Consider the following 23,068-nt stretch of genomic DNA (forward strand, 5'->3'; position numbering starts at 1 on the left):
CATGTTCCGTTCCGGAATAAATGACGAGAAAACGTACTGGATCGTTATTGTGGCATTACTAAAAACAGTTACTTTTTTTTACTCTCAAACTCTTGCAATTTACACTGTGGTTTGTTATTATTTGATTTATATTTACATTTTCTGATTTACTTATAATGCGAACACTGGAACCGCAGTTGCCGTTTCTGGATGTCGAGTCATACACTAACTTATCTCATCAAATTTAGCATATTTATATATTTATATATTATATAAAAATAAATGAATTTTAAAGACCAGAACCATATTATTCCTGCATGATGGTCATTTCCGTAAAGATGTACTATGCATTACTATTTGCCACAAAACTTGTGGAAACCTTATTTTATTTAAGACTTGAATCTTTCCAGCTCCATCTTCAAGGAAGGAAAAAAATTAAACGAAACAAAAATTTAATGAAAAAAATCCAGAAGGAGCAATAAAAAAAAAAAATCGAAGTCATAAAACTGGCTGAGAGGATAGCAACGTCGAAGAAGATTTGAGGGCAAAATACCTATTTTGCCCTATTTGCCACAATTACTATTTGCCACAAAACTTATGGAAACCTTATTTTATTTAAGACTTGAATCTTTCTAACCCCATCCCTTCAAGAAAGACAAAAAAAAAACTAATAATGATTTTAGTACTCAATTGAAGATGAAAAAAAAATAAACGAAAAAAGATCCCGAAGAAACAATAAAAAAAAAAAAAAAAATCGAAGTCGTAAAACTTTGGCTGAGAGGATAGCAACGTCGAAGAAGATTTGAGGTCAAAATACCTTTTTCGCCCTATTTTCACAATTACTATTTGCCACAAAACCTGTGGAAACCTTATTTTATACAAGACTTGAATCTTTCCATCCCCCCATCCCTTCAAGCAATTAAAAAAAGGACTAAAATTCATGTTAATACCCAATTGAGCATGAAAAAAAAATTAACAAAAAAAAAAAAATCCTGAAGAAACAAACTGAATAGAGCCAAAAAAAATTTCAAAGTAGTAATAATACCCAATTGAGCGTGAAAAAAAAAAATTAACAAAAGAAAACCCTGAAGAAACAAACTGAAAAGAGCAAAAAAAATCAAAGTAGTAAAACTTTGGCAGAAAGGATAGCAACGTCGAAAAAGATTTGAGGGCAAAATACCTTTGTAATTGATGCAATCATGGCTGTCTGGGGCGCATCACCAGTAGTGTCGATAACTGTAAACTGATCTCCAAAATCACAGAACACTTGACCAAAGAGACCTCGGTTACTAGCAACAATGAGTGCAATGTTATTTTCGCGACATTGTTTCGAGATTTGAAGCTGTTCATCCAAAGTGGAGGAGGTCAATACAACCACCTTAAACTTTTTTATGAACTCAGTAGTGAGCTTGTCTTTGGAAGCGGTGGTGGGGACATAACTATTCAATTCACCTAGGCGTTTGACACAAATATCTGCACGACTCTGGCCAACTTCTTCTTCTCGGAAGAAAAACTGAAAAAGAAGAGAAGGAAAGATGTAGTAGTAGCTATGGATCAATCCTAAATTCTTCTTTCCTTCCTTTCAACTACTCATATTTATCGAAGTTAATTTTTTTTTCATCCATGGACATGCTATGTTTGTTTGAATTTTGTTGTTTATTTTGTTGAAGCTGTTCATGCTATCCATGGACATGCTGTTTTTACTAATTTTGTCTGTTGATCATTTTGTGCATTTGACAGTGATTTCTGTTCAGAGCCGGTTTACGGGAGGGACAGAGGGGGTACTTACCCTGGGCGCATAAACTTTAGGGGCGTTAAATTCCAAACAAATGGTCAAACGGTTATTATCATTTTGCAATTTGAAATTGTATTGATAAAGTAGAGGGCGCTGTTATTAAATGCAAGTAATTAATAAAATAAAAGTAAATTAATAAACAATTAGACAATAATAATTAAAATAATTAAATTAAAACAATAGAATTCCAGAATTAATTAATTTAAATAGTGGATTAACAAATGATTAAAAATAAATTATTAGTTAATTAATAAATTGAAACAAAAATTGTTAATAAATTAAGATTTTGTTTAAATCTGGCCTGAAAATTTTGTGGGAGACAGTGTGGGGGGCTAATCAAGATTTTGCCCCAATCGCAAGAGGTCACCACAGTGCGTGTTGAAACCATTCAATGGCACCAATTCACGAACATACAGGGACGGGGGAAAAGCAATTATTTCTTCCGATTTTTTTTACTAAGACACAAAAACTACATTTTTCTAAATCTATTCGGGGGGGGGGGCATTTTCATTTTTATTTCTTTTAAGTTAGACCACCAAAAAGAGTACTTTTCAAAATCTAGCAGAGGCGGTTATTGGAAAAAAAAATTCTCCCAACCATCAGCGTATTGAACCCTAAAACCCATAATATATCAACTATTTCAATATTTCCCATTATTTGTAACATAAAAGCGACAGGGTTTCTGAATTAAAAATGGTTACAAAATTGAAATACATATTGTAAAAATCAATAGAAGCACATTTGCAAACAGGACATAGTGATTCCTTCTAACATTAGATTTAATGTGACTCATCCCCAAGAAAATAGGTAAAATAGACACTCCATGTCCTTTCTTTTGAATAATGTGTGCTTTACACCCGAGCCGAATCATAATCAAAATGCAAAATTTGAGTTGGTGGGACTATGGTTGGCAAAGAACAGGCTTTGTGCCCACAAAGTTGCAATGTCCCATATTTATTTTTTTTCACGTAGGCGAAAAAAAAAAGATAATCCAAGTTTAGACAGATTTCTAATCCTAATTAATGATGCTTTTCGTTATACCCTTAAGAAGTCTATGCCCTTAAGCAGGGTTAACCTGTCGATTACCATGAATTTAAAAAGATGTTTCAGAAAAACTGTCAAATGAAGACGAGTCACCATTTGAAGCTGATCCAGAATTGGTAAATATTATTCCGATTAATCTCAATGATAAAAGTTTGTAGCGACAACAAATTTATGGGAGTTTGAAATACCGGTTGGAATTCAGCAATATTCTGTCATATCGAAATGAAAATTTATCATTAGAATTTCTATAGCCGAAAACTCCACATAGGAGATTTACAGTCAGGGTTGCCACCGAGGTTACGTTCGTACCATTTTTGTTACGTTTTTGAATTTATGTTACAATTATGTTATGCTTTTGAATAATGAGTAAGTTTCACATTTTCTGAGTAATCTATTTTTCGCCCCGTCAAAAAATCTGCTGTTCCCATTTTAAGTACACTGACATTCTTTCACATCGCGGACATTTAATCTTATTACACAATCACTCAGGTATTAGGATGAGAAAATACCCACTTCGCTTACTCGCATAGTAAGTTAAGATAACATTCTCTCTCGGGAGCAAAAGATTATCATTTGTTTAGTGACAAGTGACAATAGTCAGTTAGTCACCTCACCAACTTTCAATTTCATCAGTGTTGAGTTTGAATCTTGTTCCGTCACTGTTTTAGTCAGACTGAAATTATATGGAGAAGGAGCTAGCTGAACTCAGGAAGGAAAATCTAAAATAAACAGGTAAATAATAATAAAAGTTATTTTCTTTATAATCTTTTTTAAAATAAGTGATTATAAGATGATGTGGTACTTGTCAATTAACTGGTACACACGCGAGAAGTCAAGCTTGGTTAATTCTAATGAAATAAAACAAAATAGGCCTATGATGAAAATATAAAAGTTTAAAACAAATTTGGGCTATATATTTGCACATTAGGGGGATGTAGGTGGGGGGAAGTAAAAGATAGTATATATTAAATATGTAACCTAACCTAGGTACTTTTTTCCCCTAAACCCCGAAAAACAAGAGTTTAAATATTGTGAACTCAATGACAAATCAGGCTTTGCGATCCAATTCTCTATTGACTGATACCGGTTTGACTAGCTTCCCTTAGCATCTATCTTGCGTGTGTACCAGCTAATTGACAAATGCTGATGATATATATATATATATTATATATATATATATATATATATATATATATATATATATATATATATATATATATATATATATATATATATATATATATATATATATATATATATATATATATATTATTCTTTGCGTAACAACCTCACCCCCACCCCTTCTGATAGGTTGGACATAATATGACGTTATATACAAAACCTGCTCTTTTTATATGGGATTATGAACAGCTGATATTGAGAAAATATATGAAACTGTAAAAATGAGCCATTTTTTGGTTATATCTAAGCATTAGTATTGATGAGGGGGTGGGTTAGTTGAGCCGGAATTTTGATTTTATGCTAAACTTTTTCCAAATATAATGGTCACATTTTGTCATTATACCCCCCTCCCCATCTGAGGTCCCACATATAACTGTATAAATAAATTTCATCGTTGTGTCGAATCTTGTGGTGACTTTCTTTCTTGTTGTATTCTTTCGTGTTCTTTCATATTGTAAAGTAAGATTTTTATTGGTTGATCTTTTTTTAGTATATTCCTAGGGCTATGTCCTGGACCACCAGGGGGGTGGGTGTATTTTTAGAAAAAGGGCCTTGATATTTGGAAATAGTATAAAATAAATAATTTAATGATACTGCTTGTGTGTTTAGCATGTTTTCTTCAGAAAAGGAAAATCACTAAATATTTGGCTTTAGAAAAATACAACTAGACTAATTCCCATTTTTATGAAGAAGATAAACAGTCTTGTATCTGAATAGGGTAGAATTACAGGCTACTCAAAACTTTATTCATATGGACCACGCAGGCTGGAATGGAGTCCGAACCCACTGAAAATGTAAATTTCTTCGAATTTTTCGGCATTTCTTTATCAAATTATAGGTGCCTTATTATCCCCCCCTAATTTTTTTCAATTAAATCACTTTTAGTTTATTTTTATTAACTCACAGATCTTTTTGTTCCATCTTCAATTAATTTCTTTGTCACACGATTTTTTTAAATTTGTGAATTGTTTTTCTATATATATATATATATATATATATATATACTACGAAAACTTTACGAAAAAGAAAGTTTTTTTAAAGAAAAGTAAAGGCCATATTAAACTTAAGATCAGTAGAAATAGAAGCATACAATAACTCAAACACAAAACGACCAGAAATTATTATTAAAGAATAAAAAAGGAAAGGAGAATAATTGGTATGGCTGTAACACTGCATGTAAATTTATATAAATGTATATATAGTGGGCTGTAATAATGCAAAAGGTAAATATAACATTGGTTTAAGAATGGACAGAAAGACAAAGAATGAATTAACAACGATAATCAAGTTAAAAACAAGTTTTATTTGAACAATGCCATAAAGCGATGACATTTGATTATGATATTTGGTGCTTCACATTGATGTTTTAGTTTTAAAAGTTTTATCAATTTTCTGAAAACTCCCTAAGAATTTTACGAAAAACACTTCTTAACAGACGTTTGGTATTTTCTTGGATAGGGCTATTGTGGCAACTTTTACCCGATAGGGCTATTGTGGCAACTCCAAATCACATGTTTATTCTACGTCAGAAGATCTTCACGACATCCAAGATCTGGAAATGCCAATGTTTTTAAATGATGGCTCTAGTTGTTCTACATTCAGGGAAGGTCTTCCCTTTCCACACCAAGACAGAGAATGGAAATGAAACTATTTCTACCCCTGCTCTCTACCAAAACAGATAACTAGCCTTTTGAAGTTTCACAGGAACTACAATCTGAGAAAATAAATATTTCGACGTGAAAAAAAAAGATAAACCATCCAGTGGCGGATCCAGAGGGGAGGGGGCGAGGTGGGCGCCCCCCCCCTAACGTAGTCTGAAGTAGTGTAATTTACCTAATTAACGCAAGTTTGCATTAATTAAACTTGCTCCTAACGTAAGTTTATCGGATCAACCTATTTTGCCCCCCCCCCTAAAAAATCCTGGATCCGCCCTGAAACCATCACTCCTATTCCACCAGTTATTAGAAGAAAAAATTTCCTTATTTTCACAAATTTCATCAACCCGCCGCCCCCTTTTTTATAAAATCCTACATAGGCCAATCAGTTGAGTCCACTGTATATAAATAATAGATTAAGTTATAATTTGTATATAAATTAAGTCATACCTGTGAGATGGGACAGTTGCAAACCACTTTGCCGGCTCACCAAGTTTTTTACTGCTTTTGCAATTACGAATAATGCAATTTCTAACCATTTCTCATTGATTGACGCATACACACTAACCCGCTAATGCATAAATAAGTGGGAGGAACTTTTTGTTTGCACCGAGAATGTAGAGCCAGAAATCATCTGCGGTAAACTTACTGCCTGATTATATAAACTGTGGTTAAAAGGTTCAAATTTTAACCAAAATATTTTAAACTTATTCTCTTTGTTAGTTATCATCGAATAAAAACTGCACAGACATTTATAACAGTCCCACAGTCTGATACGTCCTATACCTATATGTACCTATACGTATACAATAATGTACCTATACAATACAATAGTGTTCTAAGCAACAGCATCGTTCAGACTTTTCGTGCGAAATTCGCCCGACATGGAGAGCGGGATTCAGCATCCGTCACACTGGGCCAAAAATCTGGAACTCAATTCCAGCATCAGTTCGAGAATGCAGCAACAAGCGGTATTTTCTAAGACTAGCGAAGAAATATCTTATGACATGCTAAGCATTTTGTTCATTAGGGTTTTCTTTTTCGTTTTTGTAAAATTTAATTAGAAAATGGCAGTGTATTTTCGTTTCCAATATTTTCAGCGCTAAAGTATGCCACCGGGCATGTGCGCTGTTTTGTGACATTTATTTATGTATGTGTTATAAATAAAAATATTCTACTCTAACAGCCGATTTTTTTCTTGATTATTCGAGATAGTACATATCACATATTTTTAAACAAAATAACTTGAAAGTAGATCCATAAAGTCATTCATATTTACCTGAGAGGAAAGATCACTTATAACAATGTTTCCTTCATCATGAACGGTCACGGATCTAACTCCAGCAAGAATAACGTTCTTGGCTACTTCAACACCAAGTCCTTTCATGCCACTAATGAGGACGTCAGCCGTGGCCATCCTGTGCATAGCTTCATGACCAAGTACATATAGTTGACGACTGTAGAGGCTTTCATCAATATGGGCGTGGTTGTTGCTTCCATTGGTTCCGTCGGCCATATCCTGTAAATAATACGGTCGTAATGACAAAAAAGCAACTACTACAAATGTAACCATTAGTGGCGTGGCAGTGAAAAACTTTAGGCAATACATATAGTCAAAATAGGAAAAAAACGAAACCTAATGTCATACTGTGAAATTAGAATAGTAGATATTGGCACCGCTTGCTGCCAGGGTTGCCAACTTGCACACTTTTCCGTGTGAAATGCACTATTTCACTCCACGGACCGGATTTGCATTCTTTTTGCCCGTTATTTGCTCTTTGTACTCTTTTATGAAATGATGACAGAAAAAGTATTAAGCAAAAGAAAAAATTCAAAATAAATTATTTAAGTGCAAAAGATAGAACAGCTAGCCGGTATGACCTCTGTTATCTCTGCCTGGGCTGTCTCCCAGGCATATGATATTCCCAACCACTTACGGAAATAGATCAAAGTATAAATAGCAAGTAAAAACGTGGTAGATTCAACATCAATTTTTGCAAAAGGAAGTTAAAAATTGTTGGGCACAACAACTCAACCCCTTACTCTTAACGCTAAAGTTTGACTCTGTCTCACAAATTTTTTTTTTTTTTTAAACAATAAAAAAGAGCGAGGGGTTGAGACAAAATTTTATATAAACATTTGATGAAGTCAACTATAGTTAAGTTAAAGATCCAAGCAATCAAAACAAACACCAGCAAATTTCAAGCAGACCATTACCTTTTAAACTAAAAAAGAATGAAAATCATTACCTAACCATTTAGAGGTTGATTTTAAGTAGGGAATCCTCCTAACTTTATTTTAAATACATTTGAAAAATTAAAAGGTAATATGTTTATTGATCGTAGGATGATTGATAATTATTTGTAAATAGCGTAAGAATGGTCAAAACAGTGAGGGGTTGCGCGCGCGGCGATAGCCCCATTCTTTTTTACTTACACTCTTTATTAACAATTTGCACTCTTTGTTGGCCTTGATTTGCACTCTATTTGACATCAGCAATTGGCAACTAAGCATGGGCACTGTTTCTGTTTTCTGTTTCTGTTCTGTTTTTAAAGTACCTGTTTCTGTTCTGTTAATTCAGAAAAAACAGAAACAGAACAGAAACAAATGACCTGTTTTTTATTTACCTGTTCTGTTCTGTTTTTAATAATAGCTATTTTGCTATGTTTCTGTTTTTTTTTTTCTACCTGTTTTTATTCTGTTTCTGATTTTATTCTAGTGATACGAGACTAAAATATTCGAGACTTCCGAACTTACAAAATAGTCTTTAAAATCATAATTTCAAATTGTGAAGAAGCGTGGTTACGTCTCATACAATTCTAAAATCGGGATGTAAGTAAAATGAAGGAACTCAGTGTGTCTAATATATCAAATAGTGCTACTATGTTGTTTCATCTAGGCAGAATTAGAGCCTAGGAGTCAGATGAGAGTAGGTATGTGTGTAGATAGGAGGCCATTAAAGGTGTAGTTTAGTTCAACTAAAACAACTTGTTTCTTACTGTACATTATTCAGTAAACTGAGCAGCAAAGTTATACAGATACTGTCCAGGAGACAAGCGACCATTCTTTATTTCCAATCGATCAAAACAAGGTGCCCTACCGAAACTCGGCTGCAAAGCCCTGATTAAGGACAGATTGCAAATTTCTGTGTTTGATAAGCCAGATATGAAACAGATTATTTGAAAAAAAAACACGGGGCTTCACCATCCTGGGAAACCATCCATCATCACATAAATGTTCCTGCCAGAAAAAAAGTTAAACAGAAGGCTGCTTTACGGTCTGCCATCAAGACTAGGTTGACTTGTGACAGCTGGTCTGCAAAATAATCTGCTTTTATTACCCCAGGGAGATTACCCCACTACCTATTACCCCAGGAAGATGAAAAATAGCCGAGGTTGCCCCAGAGTGTTTCATATTTCAAGAGGCTAAATCATTCTCATGCTACTACTAATATCCTTCCAGCAATCTAAGTTGCAATCAGTAAGCTTTCACTGACAGGTAAGATGTTCCGCATCGTGACTCTAGGCTATGAGCACTTTCCTGATCTTCATGTTTTGAAAATTGTCTTCATTCATCTGTTACACAAGCTCTTGGATTTTAGTCCGCTCGAAACTTCGCCAATGACATCCCCGAAGAAGAGTGCTTGGAATCCTTTGATAAAGTCGGAGATGCCAATCCAACTGGTGAAAACTATTCAGACGGCCTTTCTGTTCCTTGTTCTGAAAACTCCGGAAGTAAAGATACTTTTGCTAAAGACTCTGATGAAACTGATGCAGTGTCTACGGAAGAGGGCGGGGAAAGTAATCGGGAAAAAAAGTGGGGAGCTGGGGGTCTGTCACAATACGGTGTTGCAGCACAGGCCATCCGAAGACACTTTACGCTTGCTCAAACATTGGAAAAACTGCTAAAATTAATTAGAAAACTAAAAGTTTCCACTGTCCAGCATGGAAACTTAAAAAGTTGTTGTAAAGAGAGTGGCCTTCGGTCTCGTATCCCTCTTGACATGAAAGTGCGATGGAGTAGCGAATTAGATATAATTAAATCTACAAAAAACTTAGATAGCCTGGAAATAACTTTTCATATTTGACGTTTGCAACAGTTCTATTAGGAGTCCCTTGCTTATGTCTAATGGCTGGAATGTACTAGAAGCTGCTATTACCGTACTTTCTGCCACGCACAATACCACTGTAATGGTAAGTCCCATTGCTAGTCCCATTGCTGAACCCCTCAAAGAATTAAAAAAAAAGTACTTTGTGACAAGCCTTCATTTTGCAATTAATCTTTTCCAAAAGGAAGCTTATCTGGATCCTTCAATATTTGAAAGGTTGTCACTTGTGGATCGTTCTCTGGTCCCTCAGTCTTTGACCCCATTAATAATGGATACATTAAGTAATGGTGCAGAAACCGCAAGGGAGCCCACTCCAACTCGCCTTCATGGGCGCCCATAAGGTGGGGGGAGCAAGGGGGGCACCACCCCCCCCCCCCCTAGCTGAATGACGGTGTCATATATTTGTATTAATTTAAAAAAAAAACTTTCCACCACATAGCTTGTCAAAAAAAGGTAAAAAGCTCCTGTAAGCCAAAATGGTCAGAAATGAAGTCGAATAATCGACACAGTGTTGGTATACCAAAAACCACTATTAACAATTAAATTAAGTCGAAAGCAAGAATCAAAAAGATTATCATGTCTAGTAAAATTCAAGACGAGCAACAATTTACATCAAAAGGGCTGAAAACCCCCCATGCCCTTTCAAGATCAGAACATAACTTTGGCTTTACTGAAAAAAGCAAAAAAAAATAAAAAATGACCGTGGATTGTCAGTTTAATTTACCATACTGAAATTTATTCCTTAAAATAAAAAAAAATGGGTAAAAAAAAGTTTTTAACTTATTTAAGTAAAAAAAAAGTGAAAACATTTAAATATATTTTGATTCCAGTAAAGCGCAAATTATGTTCTGATCTTGAGAAGGCATGGGGGTTATCAGCCCTACTAATGTTAATTTTTGCTCGTTTCGAGTTTGACTCCTCCATTTATTCTAATTTCTGTTTATTTTGACTTTCATTTATTTATTGATAGTGATTTGTGGTAGTTTTACGCTTAGATGATTACTTGACTTCATTTCTGTCCATTTTTGGCTTAATGGAGCTCTTTACTTGTCTTCGACAAGCTTATTTACGGAAAAAGTTTTTTTTTGATGAATTTCTGTTCGTTTTTTATTGACAAAGTCATTTTCATGAAAAAAAAAATTTTATATCTTTTCATTTTTTTTTTCTATAAGAATCCATAGTTATAATTGCGGGGGTTTGACATGCCCAATATCGCTAAAGACATAGTTGCTGGATTGTTCTACTATGCTGAACAAAATAGTTCTCAAAATTTTGACTAGATGTGTTTGGGAAATAAATCGGCTTGAGAGACGGGCTGATTGACCTCCAATCTCTTTTTACTCTTATAAAGGACCCTAGAACTTTTTAATTTTGAATCGACTTAACTTCTTTAAATGTTTCAATGATATTTCTAGCTATTTTAGGGTGGTGCTGCCTATGATATTGCTTATATGCCTTTTTGAAAACCTGCATGAATACTGTTTTTCGTCTAATTGGAACGCCCCCTAAACACTTCCTAGAAGTTTCACCTTAATACTCTAAGCGTCATTAGTTACAATAACTGTAGTTGTAGTACTAAAAGTATATTACATAGTGCTTTCTGGCTAGCTCAAAATCCCCCACAAATTACTCTTAAAGATCTAACTAAATATTATATATAGTTCTTGAGCTATTGCTTTGTCATCTTTTTGAAAGTTCACATGCTCATAGTTTGTTTTGATTTAGTTCAACGTCCGCCAAAATATTTCTTATATTTGATTACTGAAGACATTGTTATATTCTCTTTGGGCTATTGGCTACTAAATGGCTATCTCACAATTTCGATCGAATGTGTTTGAGGAAAAGAGGATATCAGGGAGAGGGGGGGGCTATTTTCTCTCCATCACGCTTGACTACTAAAATGGAACTAGAAGTATACAGTCCCAATCAAATGAGCCTCCTCTAAAGTTCACAAGACAACCTGTTCATAAAAACCTTACATCCCCCCGGGGCATAACTTAAAACCCTTATCCCCATACTTTGGGGGGTTGTGTCAACCCCAAAGGCTATGTTATGAGATCTTTGGATTATTTTTGAACAAATGGCTATCTTAAAATTTCTATCGGATACATTGGGGGAAAATGCGACGTGGGGGGGGGGGTATAGCTGCCCTCCAATAATTTTGACTCTGAAAATGGCCCTTAAACTTCCAATTTACAATACAATGAGTCCCCTCCAAAGTTTATAGGGCCACTGTTTCCATAAAAACTTTAAATGCCCTCGGGGCATGCCTTGCAACCCCTGTCCTAAGGACTGTGAGGGGATTCTTGTCCTCAAAGACATAATTTTCGGACTTAAAAACTTAGTCAAACCAAATAACTATCTCGAAATTTTGACTGGAAGTGTTTGGGGAAATGATGGACTTGGGGAGGGGGTGGTTGCCCTCCAATCATTTCGGACTATTAAAGAAGGCACCAGCCCTTTCAATTACCAACCGACTGAGCCCTTTTCGAAGTTTCTACGACAAAAAATGATCATCTTAAAATTTCTATCAGATCCGTTTCTGGAAAATACGACGTGTGTGGGGGGGGGGGGGCTATTTGTCTTCTGATCACTTTGACTCTTAAAAAGAACACTATAAATTCTGATTACCAATCCAATGAGCCCTCTTTGAAGTTTATACAACCACCATTAGTATAAAAACCTTATATGCCCCCAGGGCATAACTTACAACCCTTGACCAGAGGGCTATATGCGGGGAGGTGGGGGGGTTATCCTCAAAGACATAATTTCTGGACCTTTCAACTACACTGAACAAAATGGCTATCTCAAAAATTATGATTGAATGTGTTTGGGGAAATGATTGGTATATGGGGAGGGGGGGGTACACGACCTCCAATAACTTTTGACTGTTAAAAAGGCGAGTAGGACTTCTGATTACCAATCAAATGAGCCCCTGTGAGGTTTATACGACCACCCTTTCTTTAAAAAACCTCATATCCCCACTGGGCATAACATACAACCCTTGCTCTGAGGGTTGTAGGGGAGGGGGTTGTCATCCTCAAAGTCATAATTTCCGGACCTTAAAACTACACTGAACTAAAAATTTTGATTGGATGTGTTTGGGGAAGTGATTGACGTGGGGGAGGGGGAGCTGGTTGTCCTCCATGAGCTCTTTTGAAGTTCCTGTGACATTTATTTCTATAAGAAGAGCCCTGGTCTGAAAAGAACAAAATATTGTGTCCACATCGCTCTTTACTTAGGCAGCGCTGTAGCGCTGTCTATGATATTTTGTCTTGAGATTTCAATTAAACAGCACTAGAAGTGCCGATTAGACCAGGTAAGCCCCCCCCCCCTAAAATTTAGTTTATGGGCGCACATGCTCACCTTTGTACTGCTGAAGTCCTTGAGGCTATGGTAGAGTCCAGTGAGGAAAACTCGCTCCAGTCGTTTTTGGATGCAACAGGTTTCAAAATTGTAAGACGCTCCTGCAGCGTTAGCAACTCTGCCGTAAATGCCTTAAAATGTTTTGAAAAGAAACTACTAATCTATCTTTCAGAGTGACGTAGAGCTTTTACTTTTTTCATTAATTTGCATAAATACAGTAGTACGAATTTATATGAATCCTGGGGAGGGGGCAAAAAGTACATCTTTTCTTAAATTATACCTTTGAAATACTGGAAGATCCAGAGATTCTGGAGGGGGAGGGGAAATCGACTAAGAAACAGAATTAGACTTTTTGGATTGCGTAATTATAGTTAGTCATAGTAGAGGGTGTCACTACCCTTTTTCCTTTTGGAATGGACCATGAGAAACGTAGCTACCTACTCAAAAGCATGCCCGCTCCTATTCTTGAGATAAAAGTTTGAAGTAGTAGCAATTTATATGATAGAGCAAGTGTTTGTGCGTTGGAGAAGGTATTTTCTGCCGCAAAGCCACGGAAATTTTCGAAATAAGATACCAAAAAGTGCAATTGTCCTTATATTTGCATCCCTTTGAAAAAATATTTAAGAGAAGAGAATACTTGAAGAAAGTATGTATCAAATAATCTAAATTTCATTGAGATTCGGAATTTGAGAAATTTCCCTTTACTTATTTACATAAGAATGTATTTGATAGAGGGCCTAGAACAATATTTTCTAGCGCGAAGTGCCGTAAAAATATGCGAATTACCCTTAAACCATCAATTTTCATTTAAAAAAATTTTGACACGCATTGACTAGGATATAATTAACCTTCTTTCTTACTTTTGTTTAAGATGGCTTCCGAAGTCCAAACGTTCCGAATGGGGGGGAGGGATCCAAAGTCCAGATGGGGGGGGGAGTGGAAAGCATGGTCTGGAGGGAGAAGCCGCCCCACCCAAATCCACTATGGGCTCTTCTGAAACACTAATGACTTTGAGCTGACTGCATAATTTCATGCCGAAAATCGTTTTATTTTCGAAATGTCCGGGCATTTCCAGGTAGTTTGAGAAGATGCTGTATAAACATAAATACGCATTTTGGAAAAAAAGGACGGAAATGAAAGAAAATAAACATAAAGAAAAAAGGATGGCGATATTTGCGTTCCCAGACAATTTTTCGCCCCTTTTTTGGAAACACTGCACTTTTTAGCGGAAAAAACGCTGTAATAGTACTGGGTTTTCTCAAAAGTGTTATCGCCAGAAAAAAGTACTACCCATGGCAAGTGAAAATCTTGACGAGAAGTTAATGAGAGACTAAAATAATAATGTTTTCATATTGGAGACCCATTCATTTTCTAGACTAGAAATTATGAGATCTTTTCGGAGCTGTCAGAAACCGCTGTAAAGCATCTAAGCGTACTACTGCTAGTATCGAGCGAACAGACATTTTTGATCTCTGAGTATTTCATGCAAAAGGAGTATGCCCGGACAATGTCCAAACAAGGGGAAAGCGCTTTTTTTTATCTGAAAGTAAGGAGCAACATTAAAACTTAAAACAAACAGAAATTATTCCATATATGAGGGGGGGGGGGTCAACCCTCAATACCACGCTCTAGACGCTAAAGTTTGATTTTTTGTTGCAGCTATTTAAGAATGACTCCTGAATCACAAAGGCCGTTTAAGTATAATAATAAGCGCTTTTAAAAGTTCTAAGAAAAACTTTAGCGTAAAGAACGAGGTATTGAGGTTAGGATGACCCCCCTCATATACTTAATAATTTCTGTTCGTTTGAAGTTTTAACGTTGCTCCTTACTTTCAGTTAAAAAACTTTTTTTTTGTTTAATTTCTGATTGTTTTTTGAATAATACTGTAAAATCCGGCTCCCCCTCCATGGAAAATTCCTTCCCCACGAAATATTCTTCCATTGAAAGATCATCCCACCTAATTTTTTATGCGTTTTTGAAGTTTTTTTAACCCCACTCCCAAAAAATCCTTTTGTGCCCCCCCCCCCGAAAGAAAATCCTGGATACGGCCCTGTTTACAACTTTTCAAATGCTGCAGATTTAACAAGGAGGCCAACAGGTACTTTTGTCTGGGAAGGCGGTTGTACCGCAATTAAAAACTGAACTTGATTATACCCGTACTCACATATATACTCAAGGGCGGGGTCCCGGGGGCAGGGTGTGGTTTGGGGAGAGCAGGGGGATTCTAGGTTTTGTTCAGGCATTTTCTGGGGAAATCGAAAGAAACAACAAAAGTCCCTCCCTAAATTTACATTAATTAAAACATCTGCCCCCCTCCCCCCAAAAAAGTTGAATTTTCTCAAATTTTGGGCACTTCTTATTCAAGTTATAAACAAACAAAATTGTTGTCCTTATTATTACTCCAATTTTTAAGTGATAAGCTATAAGGTTTGAACAACTGATGCTATAATTAACTTTCTGATAATAAGCCAAAACTAATCATTTACATTTTTTTTCTTTAACCTTTAAGTGTTCAAAAAACAGCTGTTTAAACAGTTGTTTTCGGAATGAAAACAGCTGTTTTCTGTTTTTACCAAATAACAGAACAGAAACAGGAACAGGTCTTCTGTTCTTTTGTTGGCCTGCTGTTTCTGTTCTGTTTCATTCAAGCCCTGTTTATTTTTTTTCTGTTTTTCAGGAAAACAGAACAGTGCCCATGCCTATTGGCAACCCTGCTTGATGCCACTAGAACTAACAGATGCAGAAAAATAAAGGCTGTCAGTTTTAAATTAGGTCGAAAAGAACAAGAAACTTACAAGAGTTGGGAACTCGGTGATTTAACAAGGGGTTTAGTTTAAAAACTACAAGCGTCATTGACGGTGTATTGTGAGGCGGCATCATCAAAGCAGTCGAAAATTTCAAAGAAATTTATACAATTTGATAAAATTAAACTGCGAAGTTTTAGGATTTATTTTACTACACTTTATTGAATTTATTTTGGTACTTTTGCAGCAAGCTATAAGAGCGCGGAAAGTGAATTTTCGTTAACGCTAATGAAATAAAACAAGATAGAATAAAAATATAAAAGTTCAGAAACAGATTTGGGCTATATATTTGCACATTAACGGGAGAGGAAAGGGGGGGGGGGTAAAGCATAGCAGATATTAAATACGTAACCTAACCTAATCAACCCAACTTAGGTACCTTTTAGTCCCCCTAAACCCCAAAAAAATAAAATTTATGTATAGTTCCCGGAGTGAGAAACGCTTTGTAATGCCAATCTTTATACAGCGTCTCATATAAGTACCGGTTTTTATCCTATCTGATCTTCAATACAATTGTCGCGCGCTTACCGCTTTCTACGAAAGTAGCAAATTAAACTGCGAAGTTTTAGGATTTATTTTACTACGCTTTATTGAATTTATTTTATGATAGAAGTTGATTTAGTTGAACATCTGCCTAAATATTCCTTGAAAACTTCACCTTAACCCCTTTAGCTTGCGTAGAAGCAATAGCTGAAGTAGCAGTAGTAGCAGCATACAAATTGCACCTTTGATTTTCTTCAACATCCACCTCAAAACACGCTGAAACTTATAAACTCATACCCTTATTCTCAATAACGTTGGTATCATAGTGCTGGCGGTAGAAGTAGGAGCTGTAGTAGCAGCAGCACTGTTGTAATAGTAGTAACAGTAGTAGCACCAATTATTAATAGTAGAAAAAATATGCACATGTTGTTCGGTTGATTACCCCCCCCCCTCTCTTGATGTCCTGAAACTTTCAGCTTGATACGACAAACCGTTCCTAAGATATTACTGATACGCCCTCTTGACAATCTGTGTGCATATAGGATGTTTTGATTTAGTTAAACTTTTGGTATTCTACTTCCGATTATATGGTACACACTCGAGAAGTGAAGTTTGGTGAATGCTAATGAAATAAAACAAAATATGATGAAAATACAAAACTTTAGTAACAAAATTATAAAAACTATAACAGAAAATTATGGTAGGGGGCCGCATAGAACGCATTATATTAAACACATGACCTAACTTAACCAAAATATACCAACTAAATATTTAATTAAAATATAGTTACAATGTAGTTGTCGACGGAGCCGAAGCTAATTGTTTGGTAAGACCGTGAAAACCGGTTATTGTCTCATCTTCCCGATCGAGTGTGTGCCATATAATACGGAAGTACCAAACTTTTCGGTACTGTTCTATTAACCCGGCTCTTTTATCACTCAAACTCGAGACGCGTTGAAAAAACCGTTTTTACGGGTTGATACAAGACACCGCTGCAGAGAAATACAATGTATAGCGTAGTTTTAATTGCGTATACGATATTTAAAGTGTGGTTTTTTGGTTTTTTTTGGGGGGAGAAGGTACGTAGGTTAGGTTAGATTAAACATTTAATATTTAGAGTTCTTTGCCCCCCCCCCCTAATGTACGAATATTCAGCTCAAATTTGTCTCAAAGATAATATATATTCATCCTATTTTATTTTATTTCATTAGCATTAACCAAACTAGCACTATAGAAGAGCCCGGTTAATAGAACAGTACCAACTTTTCCATCAATATTTCCTCAATTTCTCATTTCAATATCCTCAGTCTTGGTAGTGCTCGCTACAGAAGCATCATATACACTTAGTCATTCAATCCCCCCCTCATCATATACACTTAGTCATTCTTGGAATACACCCTCTAGACAAACCGTATGCGCATAACGTGTTTCGATTTATTTAAAGACTCCCCTCAACAATCTCTAAAGATTCACGTGGATGCCCTTCTTCTGTTTAGACACTAAAGGTCAAAAACATTGCTACCTTCCTCAATAATACATACTATATGTAAACAATGGGCAAATAAAGTAACATACAACCCTTGCCCCGAGGGCTCTGGAGGGGACATACCCAAAGACATAGTTACTGATCCTTTCAACTGTGTCTAAACAAAATGATTATCTTAAATATTTTGACTGGATATGTTTGGGAAATTGATGGGTGTGGGAGGGGGGGGGGATGGTTGGCCTCTAATCACTTTTTACTCTTAAAAAGGATACTAGAACTTCCGGTACTTATTTAGAATCCAGAAAACACACGAGAATTGTATTGCAAAAATCAGATAGCATTACCCGGTACTTGTATGAGAAGCTGTATAAACAAAGGGTTTCTCACTCCGGGAACTGTGTTTGGTACTCTTGTACTAAACGGACTCTTTTATATACGGCAATGCATACCAGTCACAAAATAGACCAAGACGCGTTATGAAAAACAGGTTTACTCTGCCTTCTTGGATATAAACAAAGGCAAGAACTGTATTTAAATTGTTGTTTTTTGGGGTTTGGGGGGGGAGGGTACCTAGATTAGGTTAGGTTATGCATTTAATATATGGTATGCTTTGCCCCCCACCCCCCCCCCCCCCTCCCTAATGTGCAAATATATAGCCCTAATTTGTTTCTAAACTATTATATATTCATCCTATTTCATTTTATTTCAATAGCATTAACCAAACTAGCACTATATAAAAGCGTCCGTTTAGTACAAGAGTACCCTATATTTAAACTTTATATTTTTGGGGTTTAGGGGAGATAAAAGGTACCTCGGTTTGGTTAGGTTACGTATTTAATATATGCTATGCTTCCCCTCCCCTCCCCCGTTCACCCCCCTAATGTGCAAATATATAGCCCAAATTTGTTTCTGAACTATTGTAATTTTATCCTTTTTTTTTCATTACTATTACCGAAACTTCACTCCTCGCGTGTTTTCTGGAATCTAAATAAGTACGGAACATTCAATCAAATGAGCTCCTTCCAAAGCTTCTACGGTAACTCCTCCTATACGAAGTGCGTTGGTGAGAAAAGAATAAATAAAAAGCAATAAATGATATATTGTGCCAACATTGCTCTTTACTTAGACAGCGCTATTGCGGTGCCTAATGATTATGTTGTTCCCTCAGAAAATCCCATTGATTGCTATGTAAAGAAAATACTCTAAACCAGAGTTGTATTTTAGTCAGTTAGTTTGTCCACCTTTCTTTAATGCATAAATTAATTACAAAATGCAATAAAGCGTCATATAGATATCCCAATTATTGCCTATTAGCTTTGGAATAAACATCTGAAACTCTTGTTTCTTATATTTAATCTCACAAAAGACCAAACCATGCCATGACGTTATCTAGATGCAATTAATCGAGCAAACACCCTTAGAAACCAAAAGTGCTAGTGTAAAGCCAGGGGCTGGCAGAGGAAAGTGACCCCAGCCCAATGGCGGTTCTAATTTCTAAACAACTCAAGAAAATATCATATAATTTGAGGTTAATATTTAATGATTGACCTCTTCTGAAGGAAACACGCAATACAAAAAAAGCGGTAACATTAAATTCCTTACTTAATGTTATTTCTAGATATTATGGTCATTTGATTTACGATTCACCCCCTCTACCCCCTGGTAGTCCCAGACATAACTCTAGGAAATACAAAACGAGAAGAATCTAAACAAATTAAACTTTCAGTATATAATATGCAGCATTCAAGGCCGTACCCAGAGGGAGGGGGTTATGGGGATTGAACCCCTCCCGAAATGTTTTTTTGACTTGTAAAAACGTAACAAAAATGGATATAAACAAATTTTGTATGCGTTTTTTGAGGTTTTTTGTGTAAACCCGCCTGAAAAAAATCTTTGAGTAAAACCCCCTCCGAAAAAAAATCCTGGGTACGGCCTTAGCAGCATTCTCTAGATATAAATTGCGGCCAGGATTTATTTTGTATAATATCTTTAAACGTACATTTTAAACGAGAACTACCTTCAAATGAAGTCTGAAATTAGGCCTATTTACCTTTATTTCAAGCATAAATGTAAATCCAGAACACAGATTAAAAATTCATAGCAACTATCCTAATATCAAAAAGTTTGTTCCACCTTCCCAATAAACTAGTTACTAATTGCGGGCTTCACGTCTTATCTTTTAGTTGTTTTTATAGAATTTCAAAAAGACTCAATCCTTCTGAGTCACTGTTAAAACTTTTTTTTTATCGATTTCGTGGCGTCATTGCTTCCCCGCGCTTAAGCCAAGAGCGTTAAGAAAGGAAAATTGACGCAATAAGTTTCAAACCTTTAGTCATGGCTCAGAGCAACGAAGAGAAAATTTGGCAAGGGTAACTTGACAATAAAAAAGAGAAATGAAAAGGGTTGGAAACGCTAAATGCTTCAATAATGCAATCATTCTATTCATACTAGAAAATTATTTTACGAGCATAGCTTTTTTGGGGAAATACAGGGTGATATATTAGAAGCTGGGGGGGGGGGAATTATACGAATAGCTATATTAGTGGTAATCGTAGAAAAAGGGCATTTCATGCAAGAATATAACGCCTTTAGGAGGTGGGCGAGGTTTAGAGGCCACTATCTATTACATCATCGGTATTTGTGCATTATAACTAAACCAGCGCTATACACGAAAGAAGTCATGGTCGGTTCATGCTAATAAAATAAAATAAAATAGGATGAATATATTTGGGGTATCATCTTAATACTCTTACCTATGTCTATGTGTTGTTTTCTATTTTATGTTCACCTTTTTGCAACTAATTGCGAGATTTAAATACAACAACCTTAAACATTACAAAACGCTAGGAACATGGCCTATATACGGGTAGGCGAACGTTAAGGGAGCGTAGTAATATTTAAGTTCAAGTTTGGAAACAAATTTGGCCTATATATTTACACATTAGGGGGGGGGGGTAAAGCATAGCATATATTAAATACGTAACCTAACCTCACCTAGGTGCCTTCCTCCCCCCTAAACCCCAAAAAACAATCGTTTAAATATTGTAAACTCAATGAGAAACCACGCTTTGCAATCAATTTATCTCTTGCAAATAGCTGTTTGACGGGTTTCGTGTCTGGTTTCCTTGTACCGTCTATAGCACTGGTTAAGTTATAATGCACCAGTCCCATCATCCTTCAATTTAACAATTGGGATACTTGTGTATTATAGCAACCACACTCAAGAAGTGCAGCTAGGTTTGTCATAATGTAATATACCAAAGCATGATGAAAATACAATACTTTAGTAACAAGATTATGGAAACGATAAAAGAGAAATATGAAAAACAGGCCACCCAGAAGTTACCAGGACTGAGATTAGGCAAGGTTTCAACTAGGTTTCAGATAGGAGTTTGCCCAGAAATTAACCTTTAGCATTAAAGTAAACGGATTCTTGAGGGAGAAGTTTAAAAGCTAAATTTTTATCTAATTTTCTTATGTGCAGAATGCTGACATGGGACAAGCCTCACTAGAAATGTTTCTGAGTCGATGCTACATTAGATTTAAGTTTGATATTCCTGCTTTGGCCTATTATATTCATACTATGGATTAGATTCAAATCATCCACATTCCCTGTGCTTGATGGACTTTGGGCTGAACTAACTTCTGTATAGGTGTTCTGTTTTATTATTCCTACAGTTGGCAAGTAATCTTGAGACAAAGAGAGGATATATACTTTATTCCTTTCCTTCTAGACCTTTTTCACTGTTGTTCTTGGCCAGTTATATTGTATTACCATTCTGTGTTTTGCATTCAGCAGATGTAATCAGGAGTGTATAGTCAAACAATTTGCATGGCTGCCAAATAAATGTTTTATGTATCAATAAAGACACATTGATGTTATTGACAATAAGTTATTAGCAGTTGATTGGTCTTGATTTTTCACGCCTGACTCTATATCTTGAGCACATTGGCAATTTTGCATTGAGTACATTGGTAATTTTGCAGACTTTTAGGCCATTTTCTTGTCTAGGTCATAAGGCTAATGCTCAAATCTTGATCATCATCTTATAGTTTCTTGTCGTGAAGTATTGTCAGCATCATTGATATGCTGTCATAGATCAAGAAAGTACCCTAACCTTGACATTGATGATTTGGACAGAGTTTCGATCACTGAAGCACGCAGACGATGCAATCCGTTCCAAAACTGGCGACGATCCAGCAAAACGTTGGTTATTCCTGTCTGAATGTAAGAATGGAGAAGGCGATTTTCTTTTTCCTCCCTTGCCGAAATTCATAGGTATCCTGATGGCACTGCTACACTCAAGTGCTGCAGCAGAGAGGCAGTTTTCGCTGCTAAAGATCATCAAAAGTCCCCTCAAAAATAAATTAGAGCCAGAAACTTTAAGTGCCCTGATGCATGTGCTTTTTTGATGACCCAGCAACATGGGAAATTTCCTCATCACTAGTCACAAAGGCTAGGCTGTGGAAAAGGGAAGACCAGTAAAACAAAATACGTTCTTTTGGGATGACCTTTAATAATTTGCAGTAGAGATGCCCTAATATCTCCTGTCACCCACCCCTGCTGCCACCTACAACTTTTTTGCACACCAAATATGGGCATAGAGTCCCTAGGGCAGATGGATTTCTGAGAAAGTGATTGCGTAATCAATTGGGAATTTGGAACACCTGTGCTGTCAGTCATTAATCCAATTGTTTCCAGGCAAAGTTTAATAATGTCTGACAGGTACTGTCAACATTTCTCCAGGAATAGATCCAAGTCATTAATGTCTTTGCCTCGGAAACAACTCTTTTGGTCGAACTCCAAAAGATATTAATAACCAAACGCCATGGAAACAATTCTCCAAGAAACATCTTAGCGATGAATTGTTTTAGCACGGGAATCAGGTTTCTTAGTAATTTGAAATGCGTCAGCGCAGAGATGCAAAAAACAAAAGGAAAACACTGAAATTACGTTTAGGGATTATTTGGGCGAAACCGTTTTAGACAGGTTAGGGAATTATTTCGGCGAAACAGTTAGAGACATTTTAAAAGATGATTTTAGAAGAGGATTTGAGGGTGAAACTCTGTGGTCGTTATAATACACAAGTTCCATTTGAACAGTGTTGTGAGGTCCCCTACCCCAACCCCAAAGGGTTCCGATCCCCCTACCCCAGCCCCAAAGGG

The 23,068-nt window shown here is 36.0% G+C and overlaps 1 protein-coding gene across 5 annotated transcripts in view; it reads right to left on the bottom strand.

Moving 5' to 3' along the window:
- Uba1 (ubiquitin-like activating enzyme 1) overlaps positions 1–23,068 on the bottom strand; it is a 100,319-nt gene that overhangs the window by 46,950 nt on the left and 30,301 nt on the right. For 2 of the 5 annotated variants that reach the window (XM_089101827.1, XM_089101829.1), the window contains exons 3-4: positions 6,935–7,174; positions 1,160–1,492 (exon numbers count right to left, since the gene is read on the bottom strand). In XM_089101827.1, the coding sequence (XP_088957953.1) occupies positions 1,160–1,492; positions 6,935–7,174 (573 nt within the window). Of the gene's footprint in view, positions 1–1,159; positions 1,493–6,934; positions 7,175–13,129; positions 13,148–19,952; positions 20,157–23,068 lie in introns of those variants that run through there. The other 3 variants (XM_089101831.1, XM_089101830.1, XM_089101832.1) reach the window with 3 other exon arrangements.

Source organism: Artemia sp. Qi Xiang Cuo, chromosome 15 (assembly GCF_049724085.1).
Source record: "Artemia sp. Qi Xiang Cuo chromosome 15, ASM4972408v1, whole genome shotgun sequence".
Classification (NCBI taxonomy): Eukaryota; Metazoa; Arthropoda; class Branchiopoda; order Anostraca; family Artemiidae; genus Artemia; species Artemia sp. Qi Xiang Cuo.